Source organism: Halichoerus grypus, chromosome 2, assembly GCF_964656455.1.
Source record: "Halichoerus grypus chromosome 2, mHalGry1.hap1.1, whole genome shotgun sequence".
Classification (NCBI taxonomy): Eukaryota; Metazoa; Chordata; class Mammalia; order Carnivora; family Phocidae; genus Halichoerus; species Halichoerus grypus.
In genome coordinates, this window is record NC_135713.1 from 194,936,675 (window position 1) to 194,964,655 (window position 27,981).

Here is a 27,981-nt window from a genome sequence, read left to right on the forward strand (position 1 = left end):
TGAGCCCTCCCCACTTGGGCCCCCCATGCCCGCCAGGTCCTGGGAGCTGGGGATCACCGTCACCAGCCCCAGGAAGAGTGGCCCTCTTGCTGCCTATGGAGCCCCGGCCCCATCACCGGGAACCCACAAGGGAGGCTGGCGGACTCTTTCTGCCCCTTCAGCCAGCCGGGCCCTGCCACTACCTCCGAGAATTTCGCTCTACCCCAGAAACTGCTCCAGGGATGTTTTCCTACCAACAACCCCGGTAAAAGGTCTTTCTCCCCAACTAAGGCCAATCAAGAACTTACAAGCCTCAAAAGACACTGGGGTCACGAGCAGATCTTACTGAAATGAAAACCGGAGGGACTCTGGTTGGCTTTTGGCGTCACTGTCCTCACAGCAAACATGTGTCAACCGTGGACCCTCGTGGAAGGGGTCTGCCATCCACTTTATACCAGGATCTCCCTCACCTGAGGGAGACCAGACAGGAAAAAAACATAGCCCTCCTCCCAGCTATGCAGGGTGCCCGGAGCTGGATAAGTTCGTCCTGCTTCCTGCCAGGCAGACCCTCCTTCTACAGCTCCTCTCCCTCCTTCCGTCACTCCCTCCCGCCCATCCCCACAAGATGAGCTCTTGATTTCAGAGTCACAGCCTGGTAAGAGGCACGATAATTAACTACTAGTTAACACTTACATAGAACTGACCACTTGCCAAGCATTGTTCTGGGCACCTCACATTCATGAGCTCTTTTAATCCTCCCCATGATCCTAGTATTATCACTCCATTTGACAGAGAAGGAGACTGAGGCACAGAGAAGGTAAGTCACTTGCTGGAGGTGATTTATATAGTAGACTGAGGCTGGAAACCCGGCCCTTGGGGGTCTCGAAAGAGCCCCTGGCACTTAAGCAGTAAGCTATACCACCACTCAAGTCTACATGGACCATGTCCTTCTAGCACCTATCGGGCGGTGGGGGGTGGGGGTGGAGGGGGGACGGGGCAGGCGGAGTGGGGTCTGGTGACCATTGTGGTTCTGTACTTTGCATTTATGCTAGGGCTCCTGGCAGAGGGCAGCAAGGCCTGAGGGGAAGGGGCAGCCTGCCCTTCGAGGGGCACAGCTCCCTGCCACCCCCTCCCTGTCTGCTCCTTGAGCCCCTCCTGCTCCTCCCGCTGCCCCATCCCCCCAACGATGGCTGTTGACTGAAAACCTCCAGGAATAAAAATAGCTGTTGCTGACAAGGCAGAAGGGGGGCCAGAGCACATGAAAGGCCTGGGGCAGGGGTGGTGGAGGTAGAGGGAACCTGGGGTTCCCCCAGCCCCATAAGCACCTCCCAAAGGAGCCCCTGGGAACCATGGCCTGTCTCTGCTGCTGCAGAGCTGGGGACCCCTGCAGGAGGCCCGGCACCTGCCCCAGCCCTCGGGCTGCCCACGGGAACCCCCTGCCCCGCCCCCAAGTCTCAGGGGCGAACTCTGCCCCCCACCCAGCCCGGCACCAGCGTCAGCGCCCCTCACTAGCTGTGTGCCTCAGGCAAGTGACAGGACCCTCGGAGCCTGAACCCTCCCTTAAGACGAGTCAAGGAACGGAAGGCTTGCACAACCTGGGTGTTGACGTCGCCTCCCTTCTCCCTACCTGCTCTCTGGGACCTCAGGCCTCAGATTTTTCATTTCCGGTCAATGCATCTCTCTCCTGTCACCTGGAGAGAGCCTTTCCGCTCCTCTCTGTAAGGTCCAATCCCTTGTCTCCTCTCTGGCTGTGCCTGGCCCTGGGAGACTTCTCTGAACTCCATCCCCAGCTGGACTCCCCCCACCCCGTCCCTGCCACTCTCTACACTTTTCTCTGTCCTGTGGGCCAGAATTGCCTCCGAAGGCAGGGACCTTGTCAGGACCACCCCCATTGTCTAGCCAGGAGATGTGTGCTTTCAGCATTGAACTCAGGGCTTCCCCATGGCCTGAGCCCGGCGGCGGGACCCAGAAGCCCCGGCGAGGGAAGCCATAGGCAGGCCTTGACGCTCAGGCCAGCCTAGAGCTGGGAAGATGATTCTGAGTCCTGAGCCCCCACGTCAGGCAAGTTCCCAACCAGAAATGACAAGCAGGGTCAGGCTAGAACAGGGGCACCTAGGAAGGGCCCTTAATTATCTTCCCAAACCCCACTAAAAATCTCAGCTGATCCCCTGAGAGATGCCTGGGATGGACACGGGAGTGGGCCCTTGGGTTATGTCTGGGACCCTGCATCGCCCGCACAGATGATGTGGTTCCAAAGACGTGTGTGTTACCACAACGGTCCACAACACTGCCACACGGCGTGAGGCTGCCAGCCACGGCCAGGGGACCGGGGACGGCCCGGAAGAATCTGGAGGGTCCTGGGAGAACCAGTCCTCTTCCTGTGCCCCCCGACTACCACCCCTGGGGTCTCCTTAGCTCAGCTCAGGGCCCTGAGGGGCAGTCACAGCCTTGGTCATAGATGAATGACAATAGTGCTCACCATTGGCTCTTCCCTACCTCTCCGTCAGCCCCTTCCCCTCTCCAGACTAGCCAGACTGGCCCCAAACTGGCCTGGAGCTACTCTCCTCAAGCCCGCTCCTCCATCGAGGCTAAACTCAGGGGCCTTCAAGGCTGCTTCGGGCTCTGCCCATCCCGGGCTCTGGGGTGATTTCTTTCCAGGCCGGTCCCCCACTGCAGGTGGTATAGGTGGGAGGGGACATGTTTAGTGTCCACCTGGAGGGCCCCCTCCCCACCCTGGGGCAGTGTGAGCCCTCTCGCCGGCCCTGTGCCCCGGGCAGGGGGAGGGGCCGCGAGACAGGGTACTTCACCGCTCGGAGTGGGCAGGCGCCCAGGCCCTCTGTGCCACACCAGTGCCTTCCTGGAAAGCCTCAGAAGCCCCCATCCCACCCTCAGGGCCCTCTAGATGGGGACTCCCCAATCTTTTGAACAAATGCCTCCCTCTGGTAAGCAACATCACACTCCTCCCAAACCCCGTCTCCTACCTCCGCTCAGACCTTTCGGCTTCTTGCCCCAGCCGCTGCCCGACCCCCCCCACCCGCCCCCAGCCCCCGGCCCCGGGGACCCAGCTCTGCCAGCAGGGAGGGGGTGGGGGGCTGCGCTCTGCCCTGGCACCGCGCTCCCGGCCCCACACCCTGGCCCCGAGTCCCCTCCTGAAGCCCCCAGCGGCCCCTCAGGGCCCTGGGCCCATCTTCTGCCCCTCGGGCCAGGCTTTCTGCCTTCCCCACTCGTCCAGGAAAGGAGCCCGGCCTTGCCACAGCTGCCCGGGGAGAGGCCGGGGCGGTGGGCAGAGCCTGGGCCGTGCAGCCTGAGATGTGTCCTCTGCTGGCATCTGGAAGATTCCTGTTTCAGCAGAGCAAAGGAGCCGCCGCCACCCCCCACCCGGCCTCCCGCTGCTCTCCTCCCCCCACAGCCCTGCCTTCCGAGAGAGCCGAGCCACGGAGCCACGGAACAGGCTGAGCGGCCCCTGGGAACGGGCTTCTGGCTCCTCTGCTCTCCTCTCCTGAAGACACTCAGCCCCGTCCCGTCCCCGGGGTCACCCTGCGCTCGCCTGGAGCTGAGCCTTTGCCACCAGGCCATTGGTGACCAGGGCGAGGACCCTTGCTGGGGGCAAAGACGGCCAGCCAGGGGCACCGAGGGCAGCTGATGGGGGGGGCCCCCGCACGAGGCGAGTTTGGGGACGGGGAGGGTCAAGCCACAAGGAACTCGGCGCGGCCGGGGCAGAGCAGGGCCCGGTGTGGGCAGGAGGACAGCGGTGCCCGGAGCGAAGCGCTGGCTTCCTTGAAGCCAGGCTGGGCGTGGGGCCAGGGTGCCCTGCTCCTCGGGGTGGCCGGCCCTCGGGGCGCCGGCCGGGGCGGGGGTGCGGTACTCACTGCTGGACAGGAGCGGAGTGCTTGCGGCCGAGCCTGGAGCGCCGTGCCCACCTCGGGCTGGGGCTGGGACTCTGGGGGACTTGGCCGGGGGGCCGGCCGGCGGGGACAGCTGCTGCCGCTGATGTCACAGGGTCATGAGTGAAACCTGAGGACTGGGCCAATCTTCAGGTGGGAGCCTGGGCCGCGCTTCCCTCACCGGGTGTGCTCGGGCTCAGCCCCGCACCGCCGGGGCTGGGGGCGCCGCCGGCACACGCGCCTGCTCACGCGCACGCGCAGCGGGCACACGGACGAGCCCTTTCACGTGGGCCTCTCCCGCCCTCGAGGAGCTTCCGCAGCCTCGTTCTACACGCAGTGTGCTTTCACACTCAGCCCTGGGAGCCCCGGCGGCACGTGCCAGCTCGCACACTCACACTCGCTCCCGTGCACACTCGCGGACGCGTCTCCCCACAAATGCCGCGCTCACACATAAGTCACCCTTCATACATCCACACACCCCCTCCCACTGTGTGTTACACCCGCTTCCACGCACGCTCATTGCTCGCGCAAACACGCTCCCGCACTCCCATCAGGCGCGTGCGTACACTTGTATTATCATATACGTATAGTCGTAGCTACTCTCCTGCCCAGGTGAGCGCGGACGCCACGTAGCCCGGACGCTAGAATTTTATCACGCGCATGTCTGTGTGTGCACACCCCCATTCCCACGGGCACGCTCAGGCATTCACGCGTGTCCACGCACGTTCCTTATATCTGTACCGTTGTCTGAGTCTGCGTCCACGTTCCTGTTCACACATGCCCAGGGCCACCTGGGTGTACCTATGGTCACGGGATTTTCATTAAGTGTATGCCTGCCTGTACACACACACCCCTACACACACCCCTACACACACCCAACTGCCAGGGGACAACACAGAAGTCTCAAGAGTCATTTCTCCACCACCACTCCCCCCCCAACCCCCGCCACCATCCCACTGGCTAGACATCTGTCCCTCAGAGCTTGGGGAGGGGAGGGTGGGCTGGGGGGGGGGAAGGATGAGGTGGGTTTAGCCCCCGCCCCCCCTCCATTCAGGGGCTGTGATGACCCCTAGTGGAGCTGTTGGGAAATGACCCATCTCCCCGCTCGCCCACCTCGCTTGCCACAGGCAGACAAGAGAACCCTGGGCTGAGTCCAGAGTCACTGTGCCCCAGAGCTCCCTGCGGTGCTCCCCCCAGTGTCCCATGCCCGTCCCTGATGCCGTCTTTTCTGGTAGCCAGAGCTCCAGCTGAGCTGAGCCCAGGACAGGGCGGCCCTTGTGAGGGGCCCGGGGAGGCCTGGGGAGTGGTCACCCTCAGGCTGAGGCTGGATGGCATCTCTCCTCCCAGCGACCCTCGGTGGACCCAGCCTCAGTCTTGTCAAGCGCCTCCTCGGGGGCCAGGCCTGGCTGTGGTCTGAGAAGTTTCTGCTGTGCCTGCAACTGCCCACGGCTCACCCCAGGGGAGTCACTTCACACCCTCAGAAGTGGGTCTCCCAAACCTACGGGTGTGAAGCGGGTGTTCTCTGTGCACCGTTCTTATGCTGCTTGGCTCACACACCTTTCTGACACACACTTTCCGTAGAGTTTTACTGCTGATGTGATCCAGGTATCTGCACACCTCTGTCTCTTCTGTGTAAGGAGCTGCTGCTTCTAGCTCTCAGAGGGAAAGCACACGTTTTGTGTCTGCCTTCCCAAGCTGTCTCCCTGGAACTGTTCCCCGGGGCCCCTGTCACCACCGAGGGCCCTGCTGTGGCTCCAGTTTGCTTTGCTGCTGGTTACTGTCCCCTTGGTAGCTCACTCCTCCCTGTCTGGGAGCACCGGAGGAGGGAGGTGGGCAGGCAGCCGTCATTCCCATTTATGGTCTCTACCCGGGCACTGCCTAGAGCTCTATGGGGTAAGAATTTCTTTAATGAGGGGTTGAAATAATTGAAGGGAATTGTAACATATGAAGGGGGCGGAGGGCTGTTGCATTTGGTTGTCTGGGTTGTACACTGTACAATTCTGGGCACCATCACCTTTGTAATCATTATAGATTCGTGTATTTGAGATGATAATTGTGTAGCAGATGGTAGCAAACTGTCTAAAGGACAGGGCTAATTTGTCTAATTTGCACAAGGTGTCATTGGGATTAGGAATAAGGCTGATTGGAAAACCAAAGCTGTATGTGAAATATGACCTTTTCCCACAGCTCAAGGGGAAGGAATGCCTCCCTCTCTTGATGACAATATTCCTCCTTCCTTTGGGGAAACTGCTCCTTCCCTACCCCAAATATGTCATTCTGGCCTGGCTGCTGATTCCCGCCCTCCCCACCTCGGCCATGGAAATGGCCATGTCACCCAGGTCTGGCCAATGCTCTTGGCCACAGTGGTTGGTCCCAAAGCTGGATATGTGGCACAAGTGGGGTCAATCATAGTCCTTCCTGGGGGTTTATGTATATCCATACAAAAGAAAGATAATCTCTCTCTCCTCAGATTCTCTGAGTTTGTGTAGAGTAACTGAAGTAAGTCTGAAGCTGCCTGAGGTGTGTCTCCCACCAAGTGGAAGGGTCTGTCTGTAGGACGAGGGAATGAGAATACCACTCACAGGTGGGGGAGATGAGAGAGGGACCTGAAGGCCCTGCTTGACCCCTGAGTCACTGGGACTACAGAGAAGCCCCATCACCGTCCTCCCCCATCACATGAACCAAAAAGCATCCCTTTTCCTTAGTTTAGGGTGAGTTTCAGTTGCCCCCAGACACAAGAATTCTGCAGAATAGAACCACCTTTCAGAGAGTCCCACCCTGACCCGCTGGAACTGGCCTTGTCGTACCCTGTCCTGGCCACTACCCCCCGCTCCTCACCCCCACCTGGGCCTCAGTTTCCTTCCTGAGCCATTCACTCAGGGGGACTTCCTGGGAGCTTCGGCAGGTGCTCCCCCATGGTTGGCAGCACCCCGATTCCAGGGAGTGGGGGAGGGGAGGGGCTCAGGGCTCCATACCACAGCTCTATTCTGGTGGTGGTGGTCGGGGGGGACCTTGAAACTGAGTCCCCACCACCGTGCATCCCACTGGTGCCGTCTACACTTTGTAAGTCCCCAAAGTACCACCAGGGTCCTGTCAGGCAAAACCACACACACACCTCACAAGGAGAACCATGATTTGGAGAAACAGCACAGTCAGAGCCTCCAAGCAGAAAACTGGAATTTCTTTACTGTGGTATTTTCAAGGCCTTCCCAACATAGCCAGTCAGTCATGTAACTACCTCCTTCCAATTAGTGTCTCGTTAGGACCTGGGCCCAAGAAAAGGGCCTGCTGTCGGGTCGTCTCTCTCTGCTCAGCACTTCCTATCTGTACCAAGAAGAAACACTGAAATTTCCACCCCAGTTCTTTTCTTTTCTCTCCATTCCCATCTGAGGAGGAGAGGAAGGAGCTCATTTTTTGTGGGGTTTTTTTAATGACTGCACACTCTTCTTTTGAGTGACTTGCCTTCAGTTACACAACCATTCCCTTATTAGAGGACCCTGGGTATGTTCAATTTTCAACCCTTAAAAATAACACTGTGATGAACACACTTGAGGAGAAATCCTTTGCGGTGTTTAGTTTATTCCCAGAAATAGATTTACTAAGGTAACAGGGAGGACTTTTAATACATATCGCTGTGGGACACCCAGAAACAAACGAAAAACCCGGTAAAACAAAAAAAAAACAAAGATGCAAAACCAGAGTCCTCACGGAGACACCATGAAAAGGAAATAGGTGGAGTGTTCAGTGCCTCACAGAAAATAATAGCGGGCCAGGCAAGTGGCCGGAAAGTCACCTCCTCCACTGTGGGACTAATGTTAGATCTTCTATAAGCAAAAGAGCCCCGGCAGATAAGCACGTGCGGTTTTTCCATTCTTCAAAGGGCAAATGCTTTAGTTTCCTTCGACAAGGAACTCTGCTTGCACACAGAAGCCAGGCAGTTTTTACCTCGGCCCTGTCTTCCAAAACACATGTGGGCTCAACGTGCGGTCTTATATCGGAGGTAGTGAAGTAATCACCAATCCCTGTCTGTTTTCCACAGCCGCCTCCAACCTGCTCTGGGCTGCTTTTATTTATTTATTTTTACTTTTTTTTTTTTTTTTAAAGATTTTCTTTATTTGAGTGGGGGGAGAGAGAGTGTGCACAAACTGGGGGAGGGGCAGCGGGAGAAGGAGAAACCCACTCCCTGCCACCCCCACCCCCACCACGGATCCCAGGACCCTGGGATCATGACCTGAGCCAAAGGCAGATGCTTAACCGCTTAACTGCTTAACCGACTGAGCCCCCCAGGCGCACCCCTCTGGGCAGCTTTTAGAAGGAGGAGGGTGGTGGCCTCCTGCTGGCCTCCCTGCCTCCAGCTTTGCCTCAGGTTAATCCATTGACTATTATACTCCCAGATGAATTTTCTTCAGGGTCTGTTTCAGTATTTTACTTCATCGAACACAAATTTATCATAGAGCTATTAGAATTGTGTTTTCCAGGAGTTTTTAGCAGCCTGGGAGCACACACGGAGAGAATGGGAGGCTGGTGTTTTAGTTTGGATTTCCCCAAAAGCAGAGCCTGAGACAAGGATTTGGGAGCAAGTATTTTATTTGGAAGGAGATCCCAGGAAGCACTCACTGTGAAGGAGTGGAGAAATGACAGAGAAAAGAAAAGAGCCAGTAAAGTGTGTATTCGGTTGGTAAGTAGGTTATAACTGGGACACATAGGAGTGTTGAGAGACTCTGGGGAGGATTCTCCCAGAGTTGTCCCACTGAGGCCAGCGGGCTCTACCATCAACTCCTGTCCCTTAAATGCATCAGGGTTGCTTCTGGGATGACTTCTGGCCTGCCTCACTTGTGGCCAGAAAATGTCCCCAACTGGAGACACTGTAGGTGAGAGCAGAAACCAACCGTATACCATTCGGAGGATACATCCCCATCAGACATTTGTTCTTCCGAATTCTGGTTGACATACACAAAGATGTAAGGAACAAGATTTATCTTCCTAAAACACGGCCGTGCACACGTCACCCCCCTATTTCTCTCCTGCTCGGAACTCACCAAGAGCTCTCCATTACCCACGCGGCACAGCCTAAATTCCACGACCGGGCCTGCAAGTCTGACCTGTTCCTGCCTGGGCTGTTAGAACCTCTCTCAGCCCAGACCCTCCACTACAGTCGGACAATGTGCCCACTGGGTCATTACAGGCCCTGTCGGTGCCTGCCCCTGTGCCTTCGTTTGGGCTGCGTCCCCAGCCTGGGTTGCCCCTTTTCTCCCACACTGCTTGGCCCCATCCCAAGGTCTTCCACTTCAGAACTCTATCCCTCAGTGATCAATTCATCCCTTTTTATGACCCCTTCTTCTAGGTCTCACCCCACGGGGAGCCTTGTATTTTTGCTCTCTTCCCATGGGTACATTTTCACTTCCCAACAATGCTGGGACCAGCAAGAATACACCACTGTGTCTCCAGTGTTCAGAAGGGCGCCTTGCACACACAGGCACCTCCTTGGTCAAGGTTTGGGTGATGGTAAACACAGGACTGGTTTCGCCCCTCTTTTTTTTTTTTTTAAAGATTTTATTTATTTATTTGACAGAGAGAGACACAGCGAGAGCAGGAACACAAGCAGGGGGAGTGGGAGAGGGAGAAGCAGGCTTCCCGCTGAGCAGGGAGCCTGACTCGGGGCTCAATCCCAGGACCCTGGGATCATGACCTGAGCCAAAGGCAGACGCTTAACGACTGAGCCACCCAGGCGCCCCTGGTTTTGCCCCTCTTACTGCAATGAGGGTGCAGACGGAAGGACGCACCTCTGTGCTCATCCCACTCCCCCCCAGGGACTGTCACCACATTGCCCGATGTCAGCTTGTTGATGGCCACTGAAGCTGTAAGACTCACAGCTAATGCTCAGCCCACAGGCCCCTCCCAGGGACTAAGGCACAAAAGAGGAGGTGGGAATGGTCTTTGTGGTTCTAGATACCAGGACTGCCAGGAAGAGGAGCTGAACAGAAGTAGAGGGTGGGGGAAGGGCAACTCATGGGTGCTAATCCCAGTTTCCTGTCTGGATTTTCCTTGACTGCTGCTCAGGGCCTATCTTAGGATGGTCACAGCTGCCGAAATAGATCTCTTCCCTCACCTGTTCTGATGCAAGGAAGACCTTGATAACTTCCCTCAAAAGAATGCCTGCTTTGGTGATTTTTCCTGGCTGTGGGACAATAATGTGGGCTCTGGTGCTGATCGCCCCAGGCCTCTCCACCTCTGCAAAGCGGCAGCCTGGAATGAGGGAGCCAACGGCCATGAGGGGCGCGTCAAGGGGCCAGCCACCTGTTTCTGGCCAGGGCCCAGACTTTTCTGTGAACCGTCCTTGGTCTGCTCCAGAAAACACTCCTGGCCCAAAGGACATCCCTCTGATTCAGAGTGACCAAGAACATACCTTCTGCCCTCCTCACTCACCTGCCTTTCCCCGCCAAGTCCGCTCCTACAGAATGTTCTATTCCTGCTTAACTCATCACCCTAGCCAAGTCTGGGGCCTGAAAACCAAGTGTTTGCTTTGGGGCTGGTCTCCCCAGCCCCTCACTCATTCACTCAACAAACATGAGCCGCTCCCCCCCGCACCCGGGCTTGGTCCCGGAGGTGCGCAAGGGTGGAAGGTACAGCGAGGAGCAAGACCCGACGCCCGGCCTGGGAGCTGGAGGTGGACATCTGGCAGAGGGACCCGCCTCCTGGGGGAGGGAGTCCTCGCAGCTGAGCAAGCCCCGAGCACCGGAGGCGGGGAGGGACCTGCGCATGCGTGGGAGGAGACTTTGGCGTCGCCCACGTCGCCTAGGTAACCGTGACCGGCTGGAGCCCTCATGGCCTCGGGCCCTGGAGGGAGCTGGGGTCAGCCCCCACCGCTGAGTGCAGCCGGGACGGTGAGGGCTGAGCCGGCTTTTACCGGCGAGGCCTGGGGGCTTGGCCGACTGGGGAGCCGTCCGTGGAGGGGCCGACCCCTGGAGGAAGTGGGGTGGGAGCAGAGAGCGACCCCAGCCGCAGAGGAGGAGACTCGGGGAACCGGGGCGGGCGGGGAGGAGAACGAGGCCCCAGCGGGGTGAGGGAGGTCACTCGTTGGGTGCCCGGGGCGGGGGGGGGGGGTGTTGTTGGGGAGAGGTTGGTCCGGATCCCTTGTCCGCCTCGCCTGAGTCTCCCGCTCCCCCCAGCCCTGGGTGACCGTCCTGCAGCCTGTCACATGGGCCGTCCCACCGCCGCCCCCGCAGCCGGGCCGAGTGAAGGAAGGTGAGACTCGGGGCTCACCCGCCTTGTACCCCACTCTGCTTCGCACATTCTCTGGGCGTCCTCGCTGCACCTCCCTTCCGCGCGGTCCTGGGCTGGGCTTTGGGGGGGCCGGTGGGGGTGGAGCGGTGGGCAGTGGGGGGCAGGGGGAGGCCTGGCGTGGGCCTGCTGAACTCCCCCGCCCTAGACCTGCTGGAACTGATGTTGCTGCAGAACGCGCAGACGCACCAGCTGCTGCTGAGTCGCCTGGGGGCAGCAGCGCTCCACCCGGGGCCAGCCTCTTGCCACCCGCAGGTGCGTCAGCTGGGGGTGGGGTGGAGGTGTGCCACCAGGGCCGCCGGCTTGCAGGTCCGAGGGCGGGGATCCATCTGGGGTGCATCCTGGAGAAAACGAACCAGGCAACAGTGCAGCCGCCCGGCTGGGTCCCTTTGGCATCTATTATGTGCCAGGCTCCCAAGTCAGCAGCCTCCATGGGGTGGGAGTCCCCAAATCCAGAGCACTCAGGTCTTGTTTTCAAGGAGGTCTCCCTGCAGTGCACCCCCTACTAGACTGCAGGCCCAGGAGGACAGGCGCCACTGTACCTGGAGTCTGCAGGGTGCCCGATACTTACAGGGGCTCAAATGAAATTTGTTGAACAAGTGAAAAAATAAATCGATGACTATGAATACAAGGCGACTTCGTCCCAACTGGCACGGGGAGGGGAGCGAGGCATGAGCGCCACTCACTGGGGAATGAGGAAAGGCTCCTTGGAGGAGCAGGTGACCTTAGAACCAGCCCTTGGAAGCCAGGTAGGATTTTGCCGCTTGGAGGAGGCCAGGTTGTGTCCACCATCCAGGCTGGCAGGGGCTGCCACCACTCCACACACCCTGGCCCTCAGGGGGGCCCTTGGGATGAGCACCCCACCTCCCTGATGGGGGCACAGGTGGGTCCAGGGGCTGGGGGCGAGGCCAGACGCAGGTCACTGGACTCCTGACCCCGCTCTGGAGTCATACCTGGATTCTTCCAGTCCCTGCTCGGCCACTTATTACCTGGGTGACCTTAGACAAGTTGCTCAACCTCTTTGAGCCTCAGTTTTTCCTCCTGCAAAATAAGGAATAGACGTCTCCAAAGTACCTAGCTGCTCGATAAAGGGAAGCCAATTTATGATGTTCCTCCGGAGAAATTAGAGGAACAGAGAAATGGGGGTAGGGACATTGGGTCCCATATCATCATCCCTCCTCCCCCTTTCTCACAATCCCCAGGTCTACCTGGAGGGTCCACAGGAGGAGGAGGAGGAGGAGGAGGAGGAGATGCAAGCCCAGGAGGAAGGGCCTTTGGTGTTTCATCACCACTACCTGCCCTGCCCAATGCCCGTGCTGGGCCCCTCGCTACCCTGGCCAGTCCCTTTCCTTTCCCTGCCCCCACATCAGCCTCACTTGCAGGACACAGCCAGGATTCAGCACTGCCCTCCTGCCTCTGGGAAAAGGAGGGGGTAAGTGAGGCTGGGGGATCTGGGCGTTGCCAGAGTCCTGCTCTGGGGCTGGGCTGGCAGAGCTCACCAGGAGCTGGGGGTGGGGTGGGGGTGGAGATACTTCTGGGTGAGACCCCAGAGACCGCTTCTGATGGGGGGGTCTTTCTTTTCTCTATAACAGAAGAACCATAACCGTGCCCCCACCCCCACCCCCCAGTGCCACAGGCACTGTGGGTGCGGATGTACCCCCGGCTTCAGGTAGGGGCAGGGTAGGGGGGCAGTGGGGCCCAGGGATGTGTCACGAGGCCAGGAGGGCCATGTTGGGGGTGGGGGAGCGCCTATCATCACTGCTACAGGCAACTGGCCTGTCCGGAGCCAAGATACGGGTACTGTCTCTCCCCAGACTACTATGATGCCGAGAGCCTCCCGTGAGGACAGACATCGGCCCTGGGACCCTGCCAGCTTCACCGCAGAGCTGGAAAGAGCCCTGGAGCCCCTAGGTGCCCTTCTAGTGCCTATGACTCTGCAGCCATGCCTGGCAGCCCTCCCCCACTCCCTCAACCACAGCCAGGCCCTCTCCTGGGTGAATCAAAACCTTCTTCACCACATGGAGACCTTGAACTGGCCTCATCTCTGCCCTGGAGCACAGACCCCTCCAAGCATCATCCAGGGCTGGGAAGCCGCCGGTGGGGGGGCCTGGGGGTCTGGGAACCAGAGCCCTCCCTCGCTCGACCTCCTCCACTCACCCCTATGTGGGAGGGCCAGTGCTGTGGGGCCTTGGTGGCCTAATGACAGAGCAGGAGGTAAGGGGAGGACTGCTTTTGTTGTCCAAGGCTCTGAAGGCCTAGAGTGATGGGAGAGAGGCCTGGCTCAGAGAGTCCTGGAGCTGAGCCAGTTCCCTTGGGCCCCACCCTTGCCCCAGGAAGCTGGCTCTTTTGGCAGAAAGAAGTCAGAGCCATGTCCTGCTTGGGAGTGGCCTGAGGTCCCCGAGCGCCAAGTAGGAACAGAACGTCTCTCTGCCCTCCTGGGCCAGGGCGTGTCTCCCCCATGTCCCTGTCCCTCGGGAGAAATTAGTCACTCAGGGCTCCGCAACGAAGGGTGTCTGGTGCCTGGGCTGGTCAGCATGGGGGCACCCCATGGCCTGGGCTGGTCAGCATGGGGGCGCCCCATGGCCTGGGCTGGTCAGCATGGGGGCGCCCCAGGGCCTGGGCTGGTCAGCATGGGGGCGCCCCAGGGCCTGGGCTGGCTGGGGCTCTGGAAGGCCCCTGTGAAGGCGAGGGGGGAGGGAGGCTTAGGAGACCTCTGGGGAGAAGTCCAGGCCTGGTGGGTGCCTTTCCTGGCCGTGGAGTTCTATCCCAGGAGAAGACATGGAGGCACAGGGTTAAGTCCGGGTGTTTATATGCAGACTAGAAAAGGAAATGACCCCGCTGTCCTCGGCTGCTTGTTACAGTCCTGCAGTCAGGGCTGGACCACGATCCCGAGGAGTCGTGCTGAGTTCCAGGGGCTGCGGCGCTGGTGGCCGTGCCACTCATGTAGGCTGTGCCCAGTCGGCCCGACTTCGGCCCTGCTTAAGCATCCTGTACCCCGTAAGCGCCCATCCGCCTCTGGCGCCAGTGTTGGCCCAAGACAAAGCACAGGAGGATGGATGTCACAAACAAGAACAGCAGCACCGACACGACAGAGATGATGACGACCATCTGGTTGTCTGGCCTGGGCTCTGGGGAGGGAAGAGGGGGCAGTGGTCTCAGAAGTCCTCCGGTGCTCGAGGCCAGGGCCCACGGGGGAGGGATCCGCCTGTCACCCGCCCACGCCTCATCCATCTTGCAGCCACCTGGGCTGCAGAGATGAAGGGCTAATGGTGTAGGATCTCGGGGAAAGGTAGGCCAGGGTCCAGGCCACTGGCCCTTGGCAGCAGCCTATGTATGCTGGCCACTGTGGCCTGGACTGCGGCGTGGTCCCAGCCCAGCCCCGCCCTGGGCAGAGCTGAGTGAGCTTCTACCAAACTCTCTGAAGACAGGGAACACCTTGGCCATCAAGAGTCACAGAACAGCAGAGCTCCAGGGGACCTCTGGGCCCAGCCTCTGAATGTAGAGAGGGGCCATGGCCAGAGAGAGGGGGGTGACTTGGTCAAGGTCCCGAAGAGCAAGAGGGAAGCCCCGGGATTCAGCGTGGGGTCCCTGGGTGCCTGCCCCCTGGGCTGGCGGAGGGCGTGCTGAGGGCTTTTTCTTCCCCTAAGGAACTGAAAGCGAATGCCCTCTCCCACCCCTCCCATCTGGGGGGCGCCCCTCACCATAGACCTTGAGCATCTGGGGCTTGGAGACACGGTGAACGATGCCCCCGCCGAGAGACCGCAGATCTAGGCGGGCGTGGCATGAGAAGTTGTGGTGGCCGTCTTCCCTGTGAGCCGTGCTGTTGTGCGTGGCTGTGGCCCCTCGGGTGCCGTTGTCCCCCCTTGCAAAGGTCTTGTTGCACAGGGCCTCCTGGCCACGGAGCAGGGTGAGAGTGAGGCTCTCAAGGGGTTTCACAGCCGGCACGTGGCACTCGACGGTGAAGGATCTCCCCACAGCCACCCACGCGGGCTGCAGCTTCAGCAGCACTTGCTTTGGAGGGTCTGCAGGGAAGGAGAAGGGAGGGCTGGTCAGGATGGGGGTGCAGTCCCAGCAGCCCCCCCACCCTCCGGCCTGGCCCATCCCCTGGCGCCGCAGTGTTCTCGGGGCCTCAGCTGGACGTGGGGAGGAAGCGGGCTGGGGCCTGGCCTGCTCTAGAGCATAGGAAGAGGATAGAGGAAGTAGTTCAGGGTGAAGGATGGATTGGCAGGGAGTTTTATCAACATGACGTTTTCTGGAATCGACAAGAATGGAGGTGGCCAGGGGTCTACAAAGAGGAGGTCTAGAAATTATACAGCCAACCAGAAACAAAAAAAAATGGATCTGTCTCCTTCTCCAGAAATCAAACACAAATTTCCATATTAAACAGCTGGGTAATTATATTGAGACTAAGAAGGGGGTGCTCACTGGAACTGGGCCAAGAGTTGTGGGGTCCCCACTTAAGGGGTGGGGGCTGGAATCAGACCTGCCTTGCTTAGTTAGACCTGCCATCCCTTATCTATTAAACGGGGTCCTCAGTGGTACCGTGGATTCCCTTTCAAACTAGAATACCTTGCCCCCATCACCCCAAGGTAATATGTTGGATTTAGAACATCTTTCTATTCACTTGATCCACTGATGCTGGTCATGGGGAGGACCCAAGCCACACCCTTGGTGCCGAGACGTTGAGAGAATCCTGCCCTATGGGAAGGTCTCCGTGGCCCGTGCACAGGTGTGTATGGGTGATGGTCACACATTTGCCAGGGGCCCTCAGGAATATAAAAGCAGGGGCGCCTGGGTGGCTCAGTCGGTTAAGCACCCAGCTGTCAGTTTCTGCTCAGGTCGTGATCTCAGGCCTGTGAGATCAAGCCCTGTGTCCGGCTCCGCGCTCAGCCCCGAGTCTGCTCGTGTTCTCTCTCCCTCTCCCCTCCTTCCCTCCCCAGCCCTCTCAAATAAATAAATCTTAAAAAAAAAAAAAAAAAAAGGAATATAAAAGCACCAGGTCATGCCTTAACCTTCTCTCCGTGAGGTGAAGGGGCGAGGGGAGAGCACGGTGGCCCTTCTGTCGGCGCCCCGCTATTTGTGGTGGGGTGGGGGGTGTCCGGTGATGGGCTGCTACTGAGCGGGTAGGAGACTGTGAGCACTGCCGGGGAAATGACTCGTCAGTTTGCGCAGACCTTGCTTGGACTGTCCTCTGAGCAAGCCTCGGAGGCGGCGTGGCCAGCAGGCTCACGGAGTCCAGTGAAGGGTGTGAGCAGACTCTGAGCCCACGGCCGGGGTCCCGCTCCCCGTGCCCCCAGGAGCCCAGGGAGGTGGGGGCCAAAGCGAGTGCCCAGGAGCGGTACCAGAGTCGCTCTGCAAACAGTCAGTAGACACGGGCTCGGCCCGGGGGAGGAGGGCCCCGCAGGGTGGCACTCACAGAACACGCTGACGTTGAGACTCTTTAACTTCTGATTCCCGAGGCAGGTGAAGTAGCAGTGGATGACTGTGTCCCGGGAGATGTTGGAGACCAAGTACTGCTTCCACCGAGCTCCCGACTCCAGCAGGGTCTTGGTGAGGGCGGTCTCCAGGCCCCCGGCCTGCGGCTGGGCGCAGCTAGTACTGCAGTTAATCAACTTTGACCCTCCAGGCTCCACCACGAGCTGCTCCGGATACATGTGCACCTCGAACCCCTCACCAGACCCTGGAAGACCGGAAAGACTGGGCAGCACACGTGTCTGCTGCCCTGCCCAGTGGGCCCGCCCACCGCCCACCGCCGGCAGTCTGATCGCGGGGCAGGTGCCCAAGAAGATAGGCCAGAGATGGCCCGTCTGCTACTGTCCCCTCGGTCAGGCCTTATGTACCGCCCCGTGTCCAGACCGCGGAGGCGACCCCACAGCTCTTCCTCCAGCCCACCACCTTCAGATGAGTCTCCTCCGTGCACGTCTTCCAGCTCCATGTAGAGGGATCCTATGCAACCTTCAAAGCCCAGCCCAAATGTCCCCTCCTCCATGAAGGCCTCTCAGAGACGGAGGTGGACTGGGTGCTCTGGGTCCCTGTGGCCCTAGGTTCAACCTTTTCCTCCCTCCTTTCCTTTCTTCTGCAAATACTTTGTGAATACCTGTTGTGTGCTGGGCCCTGTTCTAGGCTCTGACGACACAGCAGTGACCAAAGCAGACCAAACCCTGCCCTTGCAGAGCTCCCTTTGTCATGAAGGGGAGAGACAATAATCAACAAGTGAAACATCCAGCCCTGTCCGACGGTGATCAGTGCCTGGGACAGGAAACAGGAATGGGGTGGAGTTGCCATTTTAATAGGGTGGTCAGCACGGGCCTCACCAAGGCATTGACATTTGAGCGCAGACACGAAAAGAGGTGGGTGTGAGCCCTGCAGATATCTGGCGCACAGGGAGTGTTCCCAGCCTTCAGACCCTGGGTCAAGGGCATGCTTGGTGTGCTTGAGGAATGGCAAGATCAGGACAGCTAGAGCTCAGTGAGGAGGAAGGCAGGGGGAGAGGAGTTCAGGAAGATAATGGGACCACCTTGCAAATGCTTGATATCCATGCCAGCTCTCCCTTAGATGTTTTAGAGCTTCTAGAAGGCAGGGCTGAGACTTTACAGGTTTCCCTCAGTGCTTAGCACAATGCCCTGTGTGTGACAGACATCCAGAAGTATTTGATGCCTCAAGATTGAGTCCTCAGAGCTCAGCTCCCACTCAGAAGGCCCTTGATCTCAACCAGTGGGGCCTATCCTGTGCTTCCCCCACACCAGCAAGTCCCCACTCAGCGCTCAGTGAGTGGCATAAAATGAAGTGGCAAGAAAGGAGCTTTGCAGGTAGACAGAGCTGGATTTGAATCCTGAGTTTGCCACGTACCAGCTGTGTGACCCTGGGCAAGGGGATTTCTCTCTCTGAACCTGTTTCTTCACCTGTCAAACGGACTAGTGATCCCTTTCCTGCAGGGTTGTGGTGAGCTAGCCCTTGAAAAGCACCTGCCAGGTTGTCCAAAACAGAGGGCTGAGCACAGGGTAGCATTTCCCTTCACGGTCCCCTGACTCCCTGGAGTCCTGAAAAGGCCATGTCCTCTGCTGCCCCCTGCTGTCCCTGGACCACATCTGAAGAACAGCTGGGGCATTCCCTCACCTTCCCTCGAACCCCAGCATCCCCTCCTGCCTCAGGCCCCCACACAGCCCACCATTCAGCTTCCACAACCTGCCACTTCCACAGGCCATGCTGCCGTGGGGCCTGTTCAACCTGCTTTCCAAAAGACCAGCTTCCCCACCCCCCATCCAGGATCGTGGGGGAGCCAGGCTGGTAGAGCATCCAGCGCCCAGGGTGGGCTGCCCCTGTGTTCAGAGCCTCAGTGACTTCAGGACCAGCCCCGCCTCCCACGCCTGAAGCCAGGGGGACAGGCAGCCCCCCGTCTGGCCTGGCACATGCCAAGTCAGGATCCCCAGGTACCAGCTCACCTGGGCAGCAGAACAGGGCAAGAAGGGCGGCGGGCAGGCCCCAGCAGCCAAAAGGGGACATCTCGAGTGGCATCCACAGGCTCGCTGGGAACAGCCGAGGGCCTCCTGGAGGGAGATGGTGGACCCAGGTCAGGGAGTGGTGGCCTAGAGCTGTAGCCCGGAACCCCAGTCTTCTATGAGCTGATGACCACATTTCCTCTCATTATCTGAGAGGTCTTCTGGAAGCCACGTGGAAGGCCAGCTCTCAGAGCTCCAGGCCCGCAGGAACGCAGGCAGAGGAAGCTGGGAGGTAGCCGATAAGCCGGGGTATGACCTGGCCTCCTGCCATGCCACTGTTCTGGGGGTCAGCGCAAGCGGCGGGTACGCATGTGAGTGATGTGCCTGCACATGGGGTTCAGGGCACTGTGTGTGCACAAAGGACCATGATGCCTACAAGCCCCAGACCTGAGAACCCCCAATCCCACAGGACACATTATCGAGTTCCCTCCTGGGGAGAGAATATCCGAAGTCAGGTCTGTCCAGCACAGGCTGTCTCCTTTGCAAAGCGGGCCAGGAGCTGGCCTTCTCTAAGCAGACCCGGGCAGGCAGTGGAGGCACTCCGATGGACACCCCCCCCCCCTTGGCACGGCTATTGAAAGCTCAACACCCACCCGGCTTGCAACCTCACCCTGCCCGGACTCAGCTGATAGGGACAACTTGAGGGAAGAGCTCCCACAACAGTGCCCAGCAGCCCAGGCACAGACAAAGTAATGGGGGTCAGTCTGGCTGTAGCCCAAACCCCCAGCCTCCATTTCCAGGGCCTGGCTTATGGTGTCTCCCCCCAACCATTCTGGGCAGGGAGCCCTGGTCTGGGGAGGGGGGCTCAGGGCCTGAGGCGTTGCAGTGCATTTTTTTTTTTAAGATTTTTTTTATTTATTTGCGAGAGAGAGAATGAGAGACAGCATGAGAGGGAGGAGGGTCAGAGGGAGAAGCAGACTCCCCGCTGAGCAGGGAGCCCGATGTGGGACTCGATCCCGGGACTCCAGGATCATGACCTGAGCCGAAGGCAGTCGCCTAACCAACTGAGCCACCCAGGCGCCCCGTTGCAGTGCATTTCCAGAAAGGCTTTGTCACCTACTGAGGGAATCCCCAGAAGCAGGAGTCCCTGGGGCCAGCAGGGCCTGGGGAGGCAGGAGAGGAGTGGGTCTCCTTGCTTTAACAAGGGGTGCCCCGGCATTTTCAGGGCTCAGGCCTAACTCGGTTCTGGGTTACGAGGGTGGAATGAAGTTGTGCCCTTCTCTTTGGCTACTGAGGCCAAAAGCTGTCACCACCGTGTGTGGTGGGCAAGGGCTGCTGGTCAGCCTGGAGCCAGGGATGTCCCTGGATGGCACTGCTTCAGAGTGATGTAGACAGAAGATGGAGGAAAGCGCGAGCTATAACCCCAGCCCGGGATCTGGTCCTTGTGGCGCTGCAGGGAACACTCGTCCAGCCCACGGGGAGGCTGAGGGTGCGGCCCTGGGGCTCCGACAGCGGGCACTGCTGTGCTGGAGACCCTGTGGTCTCTACTGGGTCAGAATAATAATGATGCTGAGAGCAATAACAGCAAAAATCATAACAAAGATAATGCAATAGTGAACTGACTACAGCTCAGCACTGTCAGAAGCGCTCTACCTCTGTGAGGTAGGTACTCTCACTGTCCCCATCTTACCAATGGGGAAACCGAGGCACAGAGTGATTGACTTGCCAAGGTCACATCCCTAGGAGAGAGTGAAGTCTTTATGAGTGAGAGGAAGCCCACAGAGCCGGGGCAAGAGAAGGATTCTTAGAAGCTACACGCCCAGGAGACCCTTGCGAGAGAAATGCAAGACAGCAGAAGGCCAAAGGAAATTGCTGGGGCCTTCCTTGCCATAAGGGGCTAGGCGGGGGTAGTGGTTGTGGGGTGTGTGTGTGTGTGTGTGTGTGTGGCTCATGCCCAGGGAGCTCTCCAAACATCTTCTGGAAGGGTCTGTGCCTGTGAATCCCAACTGCGCACACAGCTGGGCCAGCCTGACTCCATCCCCACCAGTGTTCAAGTGAAGCTTCTGGGGGCCAAGGTCCTGCTGTAAGCCCTCAGCCCCTGTTCCCACCCACCACTTCCTCTTTGATCTCCAGGCATGGGAATGTGGCTGTGCATCTGCTAGCTTACACATCAACTCCCCCTCCCTCCCCACCGGCCTGTCCAGCAGGGCAGAAGCTGATTCTAGAACTGCTTACCGTTCTGCTGCGGGTATGGTAGGTACTACCCGGCGAACTGCTGATGCTGAGTAACTGTTCAGTAAGAGGATGGATGGAGGGATGCAGGAATGGTTGAGTAAATGAAGAGAAGAAGTAGTTTGTTTTGGTGTACCACCCAGATAAGATTGCATGGGGTCTTTCTTTTTGGGCCTGTCCAGTGTACCTTTCTCCTGCTGATGTCTCTGCTGATGCCCAGGCCACGGAGCTTGGCTGAACACCTAACAAGGCCAACCAGGGCCCCTCACCCCCCAAAGATGGGCCCTCAGAGTGAAGCCTGGACAGTGGTTTTCCTGGGACTCTCTGAACCGGAACTGGTAGGAACAAGCCCTTCCCTTCCTGATCCTAACAGCGGGCACCCATGAGCCAGCAGCTATCCGCACTTACGCCCCCGGCAAGTGCAGAAGCTGATAGAGAGGAACTGGACTCAGTGGTGGAGGGAAGGTGACCCAGAATTGTCCCAGGTCACGTGCTGGCTACGGGGTGGCCTCTGGGTGGAGGGGCTGGTGATGACTCTGTGCTTTCCAGGCTGGAAGGTTCTGGCCCTTCAAACCTGCCCATGGGAGTCAGGGTCCTTGTGAACCGGGAGTTACTTGGAGCCCCGTTCTGCCTCACAGAACTTTTGGGGCAGAATGGGAAGGCGGTGTGGGGGGCGGGGGTGCTGTCTTGGCATGAGGCTGCAAGGCCTTCCGGGAGAGAGAATGATGTGGATTCGGGGGCCTGATGATCAGACCCTAGAAGGCCAGATGGATGCTTCCAAACAAAGAGGGAAGACCAATGCTTCCTGTCACCAAGAAGCTGCCCAGGGATGAGAGGAACCCGACCATCATGTAGATGAGAGAAGAAATTCAGGTGCTCCTTCTTGGAGTGCTGTTCTACCACCAAATACTCCCTGCCTTGTTCTTTAGGTCTCTGAGTTCTCCAGTGAAGGGGACAATAAAGCTGGAAGAGTTAAGATGCTCTGCTCTGGAAGATACAAGAGGATTTGAGGGGAATGGAGATTGGTGTGTCGGTTTGGGGAGTGAACTCATGTCTTCACAGGGCTGGGGAAGGGTTTTGTCATGACTGGGTCTTAATCCAGTGACTTCTCTCATGTTCCCAACAAAACCGTGTTTCAAGAACCAAAGTGAGAGAAAGACAGATAAACAGAGACTGAGAGAGTTTACCCCCAAGATACCTCCACTAAAGGAATTTTTAATGATGTGCATCCAGAAGAAAAAATGATTGCAGGAGAGTTTTCTATGCAAGAAGGAAGCATGAGAAAACAAAACAGCAAACAAATATGGAAGATAAATATGTAATATTTATAATATTTAATTTGAGAAGTCTTAAAAAGTTCAAAACTAACATACTGGGCAATAATATTTGAGAGAGGATTATAGTTAAAACTTTCTAAACTGCGTTGTTCAGGAGGGAGGATGTACTTTAAGTTATAATGAGCATGGTAAAATTTCAAGAAAAACCAGCAGAGAGAGAGTGTTTAAGTTCTAAACTGCTAGAGAAGGTTAAAATGGCATGAAAACAAACAACCTTCAATTAAAAGAATTAAAGGAGAAAAGCATGGAAGAAGAGGGACAAATGTAAATTTTTAAGAAGATGGTATTAAGAAGTCCAAATTTATAATAATCACAATAAAGATGAAAAATTTAACTATGGTTAAAAGAAAGAGATTTTCAGATAGATTTTTTTTTTAAATCCTTGCCCTGAGGGGGCTGGCTCGGTCAGTGGAAGCAGGCGACTCTTAATCTCAGGGTCATTAGTTCAAGCCCTATATTGGGTGTAGAGATAACTTAAAAATAAAATCTTAAAAGAAAAATTAAAAAAAAAAATCCTTGCCCTGTGTGAATCTATTCCTGCCTGGTGTCTGGATTTAATGCAAAGACAATGCCTTGTACTCATAAATCAGTCACAACAGAACAACCAGGAAAAGGAATAGTGCATGGGCCTGCTACCTTTATAAATCCTCAAACTTTTAATGGGATTCAGGGCAATTCCCTTGGAAACGACAAGATCTCATGTGACTTGCATGACCTGGATCACGATTCCCCCTGGTGCCATGCTTTTCCTGCACACACAACCTGGTTCTGAGTCACTTTAGCTCCTGGACAGCTTAAAGACCGAGCACACCTGTGCATTTGTCAGATGTAGGTCAGAGGTGTTGGATGGAGAAGACAGATAATGTATGGATGGGAACCCTCCTGAGAGGAAGCAGAAAGGGAGGGACTTTCCAAGTTGGACAGAGAGGGTTTGGGAGGCAGTAACCTCTTGTGTCCTCCCCTGCTTAGATTTCTGGTGATACACCCTGTCACAAGGGAACATCTCTTTGCCTTTTCTCAGCAAAACTTGATTTCTGATTACTAAGAGAAGGGGGTGGGGGGAAGGAATGGGAAACTAACATTTCGTTGATGTGTATTCTCTGTTAGGGACTGAAGGGAGGTTTTAATACATTGTTTTATTTAATTTTCATACAAAAATAAGGAACCATTCTGCATTCTGATTATGCATTTGAGGAAGCGGGGCTTAGGTGAATTAATCATGTACCCAGGTCATGGAGCTATTAAGTGATAGAGTGAAATGAGAACTTAGGCAAGATCAGTGGTTGCCGGGGGTTGGGGCAGAGGGAAGGGTGAATAGGCAGAGAACAGAGGACTTTTAGGGCATAGAATGTACAACACCGAGAGTGAACGCTAATGTAACTGTGGACTTTGGGTGCTAAGGATGTGCCTGGGTAGCATCACTGAACGTAACAGGTGGACCACTCTGGTGGGGGGTTTTGACAACAGGGGAGGCTGCGCATGCGTGGGGGCCATTTTATGTTTTGTTATGAAGATAGAACTACTCTAAAAAAATAAAGTCTATTTCTATAAGTAGCTCAAACACACAACCTCAAAAGAGAAACTTCTGGATTAGGGTTCTTGTCAACTTGTTGAAAATGCAGGTTTTTAAGCTCAACTCTTACTCAGTAGAGTGTAGTGGAAGTTGTGGACTCGGTCATTCCTAAAGTCTCATCTCAGATTGGATTTTTAAAACATGAAAACACAAAATCCAGGGTGCCTGGGTGGCTCAGTCTGTTGAGCGTCTGTCTGCCTTCGGCTCAGGTCATGATCCCAGAGTCCTGGGATCGAGTCCTGCATTGGGCTCCCTGCTCAGCAGGGAGTCTGCTTCTCCCTCTCCCTCTACCCCTCCCCCTGCTTGTGCTCTCTCTCTCTCTCTCAAACAAATAAATAAAATCTTAAACCCACAAAACCCAGTTCTCTGGTATTTATGAGACAAACCTAAGGTATAAGAGTATGGAATGGTTGAAAGTCAAAGGATAGGAAAGAATATACCCGGCAAACACTAACCAAAAGAAAGCTGGGAAAGTTCTGTTCATATCAGAGAAAGAGAACTTCTAAGACAAAAATATTATGAGGGATAGCATGAGTGCCTGGACTAAAGGGACAGATCACCAGAAAGTTATAATTCTTCTAAATTTGTAAGCATCTGCCTTGAAAGAACCACAAAGAGATAAAACCATCATTATAGCAAGGAATTATAATACATGTCTCTCAATTAGGAATAATGAAGTCACCAAACAAGAGTGTAAATGAATGGATGAGGTGAAACACATAATTTAAAAGCTCGATCTGCACCTCTAAATTAGAGAACACAAACTCTTCAAAAAGATAGGCTTTAGGGAGCCTGGGTGGCACAGTAGGTTAAGCATCTGCCTTGGGCTCAGGTCATGATCCCAGGGTCCTAGGATCGAGTCCTGCATCGAGCTCCTCACTCAGTGGGGAGGCTGCTTCTCCCTCTCCTCCCCACCAGTGCTCTCTCTCGCTATCTCTGTCTCTCTTAAATAAATAAATAAAATCTTAAAAAAAAAAAAAAAGATAGGCTTTACAGCCCCATATACTCGGTAATGTGAAAACGTCCTCTGACACATGGGTCAGAGAAGAAATTGTAATGACATGTTTTAAAAATCTTCGCATTGAGTGATACTTATATTAAAATGTCTGGGATACATCAAAAGTGGCACTTCAAAGGAAATGGATAGGCTTGAATGCTTGTATTAGAAAAAAAGTCAGAAATAAGTATTCAATCTTAGTATGTAGTCAAGAAGTTAGAAAAAGAACAGCAAAGAAAACCCGAAAGTGACTCAAAAGGGAGTAAAGATCAGAGCAGAAATCAAAGTAAACAGAACAACAAAGTAAACGCAAAACGGAATAATAAAGAGCAAAACCCAACAAAATAGAAAACAAAGATGTGGTAGACAGGATTAATAAAACCAAAAGTTCTTTGGAGAAACTAATAGTATAGGCAAATCTCTGGTGAAATCTACTTATAAACAAAAGAAGGTACAAGTCACCAGTATTAGGAATGAAAATGGGAACATAGCTACAGGATTACAATGAAGACAGTACAAATTTATAGAAACAGAAGGTCGACATGGTTGCCAGTGATTGGGGGAGGGGAAGTGAACTGCTTCATCGGCATAGTTTCAGTTTTGCAAGATGAAAACGCTCTGGGGATTGGCTGCCAAACAACATGAATACACTTAACACAACCAATTCTACACTGAAAAATGGTTAAGATGGTAAATTTTATGGTATGTGTATTTTACCACAATTAAAAATTTTAAAAGACTATAAATGACTTATGCAAAAAAAAAAAAAAAAATGAAACAAAGCAGGCCAAATCTTAGAAAAATATAACTTACCAAACTTGAGAAGAAATAAAAAGCCTGAAATGGTTCTATAACTATTAAAGAAACTGAATCCATAATTTAAAATCTTCCCACAAAGAAAATACCTGGTCCAGATAGTGTTATGCAAGTTTAAGTAGAGATGGTTCTAATTTTATGAAAACTCTCCCTGAGAATGGAAAAAGCAGGAACACTAACTCTTTCTATGAGGCCAGGGTAACCTTAACCTTAACATCAAAATGAGACCAGTACAGGATGAGAAAGAAAGATTAGAGGCCAAACTCACTCATGAATATAGATGCAACAATTACACGAAAAATGCTAGCCAACCAAATCTAGCAGTGTGTAAATATATATATATCACATCCAAATTGAGCTTATCTTGGGTATGCAAAAGTTGTTTAACAATAGAAGAGAACCTACAGATATCATTTATTATGTTGGTAACAGAAGACTTTGGTGCTCTATGTCACATCACTTCTGCCCTTCTCTGATACCAGCAGAACTTAATGCAGATAATTTCATGCAAGCTTAGACTTACCTTACCCTGCAGTGGCCCACCTCAACTTTATACCATGTTTCTTTTTGCTTCTTGCCTCAGGGTCTTCTTCAATGCTTTAGGAGCCACTTAGCCTGCTATGTGTTTCCCAAAAGTGGGAGAGAAGTTCCCTAAGATGCAGCCCTCAACCAGTAAAGGACAGCAGCTGCGGGATGTGAGCTCCAGCCTCTTCCTTCTCCTTGGGCAACTGTGGGAGGCATCTAGCAGGATTCTCCAAGGTTGCAGAGAGTCAAGCGCCCTTTGCCTGCATCCATGACCTCAGTCAAGCACCTTTAATTGGCTTTTCTTCCCTCCCCTCTCAGATCCCCCTGCTCTTTCACTCCCAGCTTTCTGGAATCACCTCTTAAATAACCTACCTGAACCCAAGTCCTTGTTCCAGGCTCTGCCTTTAGAGGAGCTCAAACTAAAAACTTACACTAACAGATTTAAGAAGAAAAACATAGGATCATCCAGAAAAAAAAAAAAAAGAGAGAACATTCAATATCGTTTCATGAAAAAGATCTTAGCAGATTGGAAGGAAACCTTTTTTTTAAGATTTTATTTTTAAGTCATCTCTACACCCAACATGGGGCTCGAACTCACAACCCCGAGATCAAGAGTCACATGTTCCACTGACTGAGCCCGCCAGGCACCCCTAGAAGGAAACTTCTTTATTTTTTAATTTTTCTTATTTTTAAAGATTTTTTATTATTATTAATTCATTTCAGACACAGAGATAGAGAGAGAGAGAGAGAGAGAGCATGAGCAGGGGGAGAGGCAGAGGGAGAGGGAGAAGCAGGCTCTCCGCTGAGCCAGGAGCTCGACGCGGGCTCGATCCCAGGACCCCGGGATCATGACCTGAGCCGAAGGCAGACGCTTAACCATCTGAGCTACCCAGGCGCCCCAAGGAAACTTCTTTAAACTGGTAAAGAGAATTTACAAAAAGCTTATGTATATATTATATTTAATGAGTAAATCTTAGGAGCATTTCCTATAAAAGCAGGAACCAGATGAGGATGCCCACTATCTCTGCTATTTTTACCATTGCTCCAGAGGTCCTAGATAAACTCTCAGTATTTCCATATGATACGATTGCCTGGGTAGAAAATCCAAAAGAATGACCAGACAAGTGATTCAAAACAACAAGGGACTTTAGCAAGGCAACTAGCTATCAGATCAAGATCCAAAAAATAAGTTGCTTTTATGTCTATCAGTAACATACAATAATAAAATTTTAAAAGCACACCATTTACAGTAGCAGTAAAAGAGGAATAAACTAGCAAAACCTGTGTGACCTATAGTAAGAAAGTTAGAAGACAGATTCGTCAGGAACCCCAGATGCAATCCTCAGAGGAAGGGGACCATCCCTTTCTCTCTGCATCCGCTGGGAGCATAGCAGATGGCTCAGGCCTTACCCACGTGGGCCCACGGGCCAGAAGGCAGCCCCTCCCTTCTAAATCCGTCACCTGATGACAGAACAGGAGAGGAAGCGGGACAAAAACAGGAAACAACCATAAAAGCAAGGTCAATAAACTCATGAACTCAGAGATGACAGGGGGGAGCTTCACCCGGCGGGTAACATCTGCCCAGAAGGAACTCTGGGGGTCTCTGCCCGCTTTGGCCAGGGAAACAGGCCAAGAGAGGGGAAGGGACTAGAAGTCGGGCCTTGACAGTCCGTGGGAAACCCCTTCCAGGCTGCCAAGAGAGAAGGGAGAAGCGTGACCTTACCCGTCGTCGTTGCTGATGGGAGGACTGGGCTGGGTGGGCGGGGGGTGGGGACGCAGGGTGGCCCGGGGTCCAGCGGCCGGGATCGGCGGAGGGGACAAGGTGCTCCCACTTCTGCGGTTGTGTGGCTCTGCGTGTGTGAATTCAGACTCCTCCCTCCCTCCTCACGCCCGAGTCACGTGCTTTCCTGTGGCAGGC

The 27,981-nt window shown here is 55.0% G+C and overlaps 2 protein-coding genes across 4 annotated transcripts; one reads left to right on the plus strand and one right to left on the minus strand.

Annotated features, from left to right (window-relative positions):
* The first annotated feature begins 10,536 nt into the window (after positions 1-10,536).
* On the plus strand, positions 10,537-13,182 carry PRR29 (proline rich 29). 3 transcript variants are annotated; one of them, XM_078065923.1, is made up of 6 exons: positions 10,537-10,662; positions 11,033-11,108; positions 11,293-11,399; positions 12,347-12,576; positions 12,737-12,813; positions 12,959-13,182. In XM_078065923.1, exons 1-6 carry the CDS (start codon positions 10,623-10,625, stop codon positions 12,966-12,968), a joined length of 540 nt encoding a protein of 179 aa, XP_077922049.1. In that variant the 5' UTR covers positions 10,537-10,622; the 3' UTR covers positions 12,969-13,182. The 3 variants fall into 3 exon arrangements, with proteins under 3 accessions (XP_077922049.1, XP_035972175.1, XP_035972176.1); XM_036116282.2 differs by having other exon boundaries at positions 10,624-10,747; XM_036116283.2 differs by lacking the exon at positions 12,737-12,813 and having other exon boundaries at positions 10,624-10,747.
* Positions 13,183-13,936: 754 nt separating this feature from the next.
* On the minus strand, positions 13,937-27,943 carry ICAM2 (intercellular adhesion molecule 2). Its single transcript, XM_036116281.2, has 5 exons — positions 27,787-27,943; positions 18,587-18,691; positions 16,561-16,824; positions 14,846-15,166; positions 13,937-14,272 (listed from the first exon to the last, which is right to left on the minus strand). The coding sequence occupies exons 2-5, from the start codon at positions 18,657-18,659 to the stop codon at positions 14,124-14,126; spliced, it is 807 nt and encodes a 268-aa protein (XP_035972174.1). The 5' UTR covers positions 18,660-18,691; positions 27,787-27,943; the 3' UTR covers positions 13,937-14,123.
* Between the last annotated feature and the right edge of the window lie 38 nt (positions 27,944-27,981).